The sequence below is a fragment of the Cornus florida genome, unplaced genomic scaffold (genome assembly GCF_030987335.1).
Source record: "Cornus florida cultivar Cherokee Brave unplaced genomic scaffold, ASM3098733v1 CherokeeBrave_3.0.0_Hap2_Chr05, whole genome shotgun sequence".
NCBI lineage: Eukaryota > Viridiplantae > Streptophyta > Magnoliopsida > Cornales > Cornaceae > Cornus > Cornus florida.
In genome coordinates, this window is record NW_026775575.1 from 111,160,765 (window position 1) to 111,169,328 (window position 8,564).

The following is an 8,564-nucleotide window of genomic DNA, read 5'->3' on the forward strand; positions in this document are numbered from 1 at the left end:
TTAGATAAAAAAGGTGGAGTGATTTTGGAAATTTAAAGTAATTTATTTATATACTCTTTATTTTTTTTATAAAAAGTTAAGTATAAAAAACTATATAAAAGATGTGCAAGAAATACCCCTATTAAAAATTAAGTGTATATAAATTTCAATATTATTAACCTTTTAACCAAATGGTCTCTTAATCATCAATTTTGACCAAATAATATATAGACTGATAGAGGATATTGGTGTTAATGTTTGTTGAAATTAGAAAAACATTACCCAAGCTCACAAAATTTCGGACTAGGCTCGGGTTATTTTGAGTTGGACCTGCCCGAGTTACACCCCTAACTACAATATTATTTAGACTGAATTAACAAGAATTGTACATGGTAAACATGAATACAACCATGGCAAACACATGCTATAAACAAGATGCTACCACAGCAAATTAACACCACTAACAAAAGCTAGACAAAACTAGAATTTTACATCATAATCAAGAATACAACAACTGCGCGGGAACACGAGTACCAACAATATTGTAGACTGAACTGGCCAACCGTAGAAAACTTACCTAATTAAACGCAAAGTAGATCACATCTAAAGGATCAGGCACAGAGTGTAACATGAATATATATATATATATATATATATATATATATATATATAGTTGCATAAAGCTTAATTATAATAGACTGATAGAGGATCAAAACATGAATGAGTGTCCGAGTTATATCCTCATCAGTTGATCATGTTTGATGTGAAATTGAGCTAAAGCTGTTGCAGATTCTGTACAAACTTATCTATATAACCACTCATGAATCCTTGCCTTGTTAGGGTCTCCTTCCACTTTTGGTGGTTTTTCTTAACCATACCACCCTCTTCACTCTCTTTGTCCATCACGCACTTGATGGCCTTGCACAACTTCTCTCTTGGAAACAATCCATTTTCATCCCTCTCTACTTCCACTGCAACCTTCAGTTCTTGGGCCATTAACCTAGCATTCAAGATCTGGTCAGGCGAATGTGGTACAAGCACTATCTGATTATCACTCAACAAAGCCTCCCACATTGATCCAAAACCACAATGACTCACAAAACACCCAACTGATGGGTGACCCAATATTGCTGGTTGGTCTACCCACCCTCCATAAACCACTCCTCTCCCTTTAACCCTCTCTTCAAACCCCTCCGGAAATGCTTCTTCCACTGATGTCAAACCGGAGGGCGGTTTTGCAGCTACCAAAAATGGCAGTCCTGTTAACTCAAACCCCAAAATAATTTCCTGAAATTGGTCGTTTTCAAGGACACATTGGCTTCCAAATGCGCAGAACACCACTGATCCTGGCTCGAACCCATCGAGCCACTTGCCCCACCCATCAGTTTCCAATCGTGTTTTTGCTGCTGGTTCAGCTGGCAATAAGACTGGTCCTGTCAGCAACACTGGCTTTCCGAACTGGCTTCCTATGTAGTCACAGAAGGGTCCTTCTAGTTCTTGACATGTCCTGATAGATATTGCATTGCACTCTTTCCTTGCAGTTGTGAGTCTCTCATAAAATTTTAACCCAATGCCAAACTCTACCGATACATATGACAAGAATGTACGAGCTTCGTGTCTGTTTAACAAGACTGTGGAAGAGGGGTATCCTGGTGGTGGCTGTAACAAGTACTGATCATCATTTGCCTCGTCCATGGGAACTTTACATGCCGTGAGTAATGACATACATGATGGAGAAACAACAGAGTGGTGTATGGTTTTGGAGCCAATCTCGGATGCTATTGCCGGTATCCAGTAAGCAAAGTCATAGAAAACAAAATCCGGTTTCAAAACACGCAGCAATGCTTCTACTTGGTCACGCGTTAGGTCCATGGCGGTTGCTAGAAGACCATTTAATAAAATGGGTATTTCTGAAGCGGTCTCAGTGCCAGGAGGAAGTCCCTGGACGTGTGGGACGGCCACGGCATGGAAGGTGATGAGATGAGGATGAAGATTGGAAGTTTGCAGCTGAAGTTGAGCCTTTTTTGGCAATAAGAATGAGATGTTGTGGCCTCTTTCAGCAAGTTGGTTAGCTAGATGGAGGTATGGAGTCATGTGGCCAAAGGCAAACCATGGAAACATAGCTATGTGAAACTTTAATGAGTCCTTGCACTCAGCCATTTTTTTTTTTTTTTTGTTGTTGTTGTATGGAATGGTTTCTCCAAAGACTAGAATATTTATCATATGCGGGGATAAGGTGCAATGATGGATTATGAAGCCCCCAGGGGCATAACTGTGATGGTTGGAGCTTGGAGACAAGTTTGAAATGGTCGGTGTTCGACTCTTCTCAAGCTATTTATTCTCGATTGACTGCTGTGCGTGTTGAGAGGCCGGTGCGTGTGGCACAGGTTTGTAACTTGGGGTGGATCCCTAAGGGGCCCTGCCCAGGAAGTTCCTGTTTTTAAAAAATAAAAAAATAAAAATAAAAATGATGGATTATGAAGCTGTATTGAGCCATATATTTTAGACACATCATTTTCAAGTGGGGAACAAAAGACTGTTGACATTAGCCCACATAAATTCGACTTATTTTGACTTGGTCACGTACACTACCACAAAAGTGACCTTTTGTGATGTAAATTTTATTGACAAAATCAATTTCGTTGGTAAAAGTAATTCTTTAGTGTCGAACAAAATTTTGGTCAGAAAAAGGGATTGCTTTAGTGACCAACAATAATGTTGGTTACCAATTGTTTGGCGGGAAAAGAAATCACGCTCCGGCTGTTCTTGCAATGGTGCCTGTGACATCGTTTTGGTAGATATTAGTGACTAAATTTATATATATATATATTGTGTGTGCATATAGAGAGAGAGATAGAGAAGTTATTTAGAATTTTATATAGGTTTGAATTTTGAACGAGAGTTCATAAATTTTAGAACTCTTGGAATTTTGAAATCAAATGAGAGTCAATAGTAGTTTTTCCTGTAACTCCTCAACGTCTTTATTCTTCTTTTGTTGAATCTTTTTTTTAGCATTTATTGATGTCTCACAATAAATGCTAGATGGAGGTATGGAGTCACGTGGCCAAAGGCAAACCATGGAAACATAGCTATGTGAAACTTTAATGAGTCCTTGCACTCAGCCAGTTTTTTTTTTTTTTTGTTGTTGTTGTATGGAATGGTTTCTCCAAAGACTAGAATATTTATCATATGCGGGGATAAGGTGCAATGATGGATTATGAAGCCCCCATGGTCGGTGTTCGACTCTTCTCAAGCTATCTATTCTCGTTTGACTGCTGCGCGTGTTGAGGGGCCGATGCGTGTGGCACAAGTTTGTAACTTGGGATGGGTCCCTAAGAGGCCCTGCCCAGGGGTTTCCTGTTTCTAAAAATAAAAAAATAAAAAAAAAAAAGAAAAAAAAAAAGAGGATGGATTATGAAGCTGTATTGAGCCATATATTTTAGACACATCATTTTCAAGTGGGGAACAAAAGACTGTTGACATTAGCCCACATAAATTCGACTTATTTTGACTTGGTCACGTACACTACCACAAAAGTGACCTTTTGTGATGTAAATTTTATTGACAAAATCAATTTCGTTGGTAAAAGTAATTCTTTAGTGCCGAACAAAATTTTGGTCACAAAAAGGGACTGCTTTAGTGACCAACAATAATGTTGGTTACCAATTGTTTGGCGGGAAAAGAAATCACGCTCCGGCTGTTCTTGCAATGGTGCCTGTGACATCGTTTTGGTAGATATTAGTGACTAAATTTATATATATATATTGTGTGTGTATATAGAGAGAGATAGAGAAGTTATTTAGAATTTTATATAGGGTTGAATTTTGAACGAGAGTTCATAAATTTTAGAACGCTTGGGATTTTGAAGTCAAATGAGAGTCAATAGTAGTTTTTCCTGTAACTCCTCAACGTCTTTATTCTTCTTTTGTTGAATATTTTTTTTAGCAATAATTTTTTCAATAAAGATATGTGAAATTTTGTTCAAACATTTTTTAATTCTTGGATAAAGAACTAACGAAGAAGATAATATAGAAGGCGAAAGAGAAAAGTTTGCAATGGAATTCAGAAAATATAGGAATTTTATATTTATTACTTAAATAAATGTATAGTTTGGTTAATCGAATTTTTAAACCACTGAAATTTTAAATCAGTTTTGAAACTACAAAAAAACCCAACCAAACAAGCCCTACATACGTCGTCTAAGCTGAGTGTTTGATATTATTGGTGTTTAAATTAGGCCCTTTGCGGTTAGTGAGCTATAAAGGAGCTATTACACTACTTCAAATCACAAATTGTAAGGCTTAATTTAACTTTTGTCCGTTTTTAGAAACACAAATTATAAGGGTAAATGTGGAATTAGTCATGTCAGTGCCCAAGACCATCCATGGCCCAGGTGAAGATGAAATTAACGTGGCCGACACAATATGTGGCATCAATGAGTTGATGTGAAATATTAGGTCCCGCCAATTATCGTGATGGTGGAAGAGATTCAATCATAGAAATAGGATAAGCTTTACCTATTTGATAAAGTTTACGAGGAGGGGGAGGAGTCTTTATTATTTAGGACTTGTAAGCATTTAGTTTCACCAAAATTTTAATTGACAAGGATAGTGATACAACAAGAATTACACCTGATTTATGAATTAAGAGGCTTATCAAGTGGAGTGATTTTGAAAATTTAATTTTATATTTAGAAAGTAATTTATTTAAAAATTCTTTATTTTTTGACAAAAGAGTAAAAAACACCCCTGTATTATATCATTATTACGTAATGCACCCTTTAATTATTTTTAGAAACAAGTTGTCTCCGTCAACTATTAAAAGTAAGCAAAATGCCTCCTTTAAGATCATCGGAGACATCTTTCCTACCGGCAAAGCGATACAATTACTAATTTACCCTTATTTATTAATTTATTATAAAAAATATATAATTCATGGATGTGAAATACCAATAATGCCCTCAAATTTTTTATTTTGCTTTTTTCCTTCTTCAGTCTTCCCCACCTTCAACCACTGTACACAACCTTCAACAGACAAAACCCACCACCGACAACCATCGGTTCTCTCCAAACCACGAGATATATCATTGAGAGAAGAAAATGGAGCATCTTGACAATAGTAGCAGCAGCAGAGCAAAGGCCGAGCAGTGGTTTCGAATACACAGACCGGATCCTCGCTGTCGCTGACACACTTCTTGTCGCTGAGAGTCGGTTCAACAACCAAGCATTGGAGACGAGCTTAAGGGTCGATTTGATGCGGTGAGGTCGTTGCTTTTAGCAGCAGCTCAATTTGTTTGGTCCGGCGATTAACACTTGAGTGGCAACCGTATGGTCATGGTTGAGAGATAAGGTGACCCATTTCCCTTCGGAGGTTTCTAGTTTTAGAGAGAGAAACAAAACTGAGTTTTAGAGAGAGAAAGAGATTGAGGTTGCTTTGTGAGTGACGACTAGGATTGAGCCGATTCAGCTGTAATATTATAGTGAAGCGAAGACTTTGTTTCATCCACAATATTTTTTCCTCTGCAGTGAAAACATCCTCTACAAATACTTTTCTCTCTTACCGTTTTCTGAAAAAATTCAAATCAATGGCATTGGATTCATTTGTTTGCAGATTAATAAATATACTTACTATTTATATATGGAAGATTTTGGCAAATTTACAACACATACCTTAAAAACAAGAATAATTCTTACAAAACCAAACATGCCTTTTAAGTAACTTTGCCGTGTTTTTATTAGGCTACTAGGTCAATGGATCCTTATCTTTTCATCGGACGGTTGAGATAGATTATATTCGCCATCCAGGTCCGGTCAACACAACAAAAAATTTGAACATTGACTCACCTCGGACAAGCCGGTCTATGGAGTAAAAAAGCTTTTCCACGAGGAGGGTGAAAGTGGGGAAGACCGAAGAAGAAAAAAAACAAAATAAAAAATATAAGGGCATTGTTAGTATTTCACATCCATGAATTATATATTTTTTATAATAAATTAATAAATAAGGATAAATTAGTAATTTTATCGTTTTATCGATCGAAAAGTTGTCTCCGATGGTCTTAAAAGGGACATTTTGCTTGCTTTTAATAGTTAAGAGGGGCAACTTGATTCTAAAAATAATTCAGGGAGGCATTATGCAACAATGGTATAGTATAAGGGTGTTTTTTGCTCTTTTGCCTTAATTTTTTATATAAAGAGTTAAGTGTAAAAAATTCCCTAACATCTTTATTAAAAATTAATTACATATAAATTCTAATATTATTAACCTTTTAAGCAAATTGTCTCATAATTATCAATTTTGATCCATTTTTTTATATAAAAATACTAAAATGCCCTCAAAAAAAAAAAAAAAAAAATCTCTCAACAGATTCTCTCTAAAGCGTTTATCTCTTCACTCTTTCCCTCTGCAACTGAGTACCCGTGTCCTTCAACTCTTATGCCTATTGAGCCAGAGTCCATATGCGTTGTTGGTTATTGCTGAAAGCTATGGGTGATGACAGTGATGGGTAACCAGGTGATGAACGTGATGGGTCCGATTACCCGATGCCACCAGCTCCTCTGGTGGGGACACAACGGCACTACTGAACAATCCCAGCTCCAAAGATGCTCCAAATATGGAAGCAATACTTATGGCTCATTTAGAGCATCTCTAATGGTAAAAGCCATTTTTGCATGCCAAATCTATATTTTGACAGGTGCTACAGTGTCAAAATGCTACATTTTAGCAATTCTGCTCCAATGGTGTATTTCATGTAAAATACTATTTTTTGACATAACCATTATTCTTTTTCAACTACCATTTCCACCATTCATATTTGTATCAGTAATATTAATATTAGTCACATTCCAAGTCAAGTTGTAGACATTAGAAGGAAACTAAAATTAAACCTAATTAAAAAGAAGCAAAAATATAAAATATCTTGTTAAAAAAGGACCCAAAAAAAGAAAAAGAAAAAAAGAGAGATAAAACAAAATGATATATATTTTTTAAATTTTTTTTTTCGGGAATTTTTATATATATATATATATTATATTTGATTATATTATTATTAAAAATCAAAATAAACCGTTCTGATTTACACAAAAGGAACACTAAACATAGCTGACTTAACTATTTTTTTTTTCTCCTGACTGAAACAAAGGAACACTAAACCGTTCTGATTTACACAAAAGGAACACTAAATCGTTCTAATTTACACAAAATGAACACTAAACAGTTCTGATTTACACAAAAGGAACACTAAAGAGGGCCACACATCCCTTCCAAATCCGAAGATTTGTTTTTGACAGCCCATTTACACAAAACGGCGACAACTAGTTGCAAAAGTGAAATCACATCTTCACGTGTCCTTCGTGATGGAGATGGGGGAAGAAGAACATAATAATCATAGTTTGTTGAGCGTGCTTATAGTTTGGCAAGAATCTCTTTCTTGCGCAGCTGGTAATAAACTTTCGCCTGAGGGTCCATGTTGGAAAGGTTCATCATTATAATTTTATCATCTCTCTATTTTTCTTTGGCTTCTTTCTCTTCTTGTTCCATTTGATACATTTGCTCCATTACTTTAACTTTTCTTTCTTCTATTTCGAATTTCTGCATTCTACCCTCAGTTGTATTTTCGTTAAATTTTTCCATCAAATCTAAAAAACGAGTGTCTGAAGTATCTGCTATCTTGTTTTTCCTGCGTGCTTCTTTTGCAGCTTTCCTTCCAATAGACCTTTTGGTTCTTAGGGAGTTAACTGATTTCCAGGTTGGATCTTGATCGGAATCGAGAAAAATGGGCGTCTCAGGAATTTGGGATGCGGAAGAGGAATATGGGGTCATTGTAGGAGACTTTGGCTTTTTGGAGGATCCCTAATCTTCCCACTTAATAGCATGTTCCAAGATCGCCCAACAGTGATCCAAGGAAAAATGTTTCTTCTCATTTGCATAATACAAACTTTTTGCTTGAAAAACCTAGAAAATGATATGAAACAAAATTAGATATATAAAAATTAAAATTACAATTAACAAGAAAAGTAGAAATCTCACCTTATCTATTTCATTGATTCCACTTTGTTCCCTATTTTTAATTTGTTTGAGGCACCCATTATATTTACTGCAACACTTCATAATTATGCCCCAACGAGATTAGATAGAAACTTGTGTTCTACCATTTTCATCGTTGCTGTGATCAAGATAATTTTAGAATATCCGATTCCAAAACTTACTTTGTGATTGCGAGTTGCCAACAATTGGATCTTGGGTAATGCTAAACCAAGCATTGCAAATTGCTATATCTTGATCCGGCGTGAATGTCTTTCCCCGCTTTATTGATGATTGAGAGACTTCGATTGATAGTTATTAATATGCCAAATCAAAGCAAAGGTCTGTGAAAAAAAATGAACCTAAAATTAAATCTAATTTGGCTGTAACAACTATTTTAATTTGGCTATGAACCTACTGATATTTTTTATAGTAGGAAAATAGTCCATAAAAATGTAACGACTCAAAACTAATACTTTTTAAACAAAAAAATTCGGCAAAACCTTCCCTAAAAATGGACCTACCGCAACTTGTTTAAATGCATAATTAACCTGTCATGCAACTAA

General features: G+C 35.7%; 1 protein-coding gene across 1 annotated transcript; it reads right to left on the bottom strand.

The window, feature by feature from the left end:
• Positions 1-450: 450 nt before the first annotated feature.
• LOC132308579 (UDP-glycosyltransferase 79B3-like) lies at positions 451-2,372 on the bottom strand. Its single transcript, XM_059806698.1, has one exon. The coding sequence runs from the start codon at positions 2,200-2,202 to the stop codon at positions 754-756; it is 1,449 nt and encodes a 482-aa protein (XP_059662681.1). The 5' UTR covers positions 2,203-2,372; the 3' UTR covers positions 451-753.
• Positions 2,373-8,564: the final 6,192 nt, after the last annotated feature.

Excerpts from the sequence above, each read along its gene's own strand:
- LOC132308579 (XM_059806698.1), bottom strand. The coding sequence starts at position 2,202 with ATGATAAATATTCTAGTCTTTGGAGAAACCATTCCATACAACAACAAC.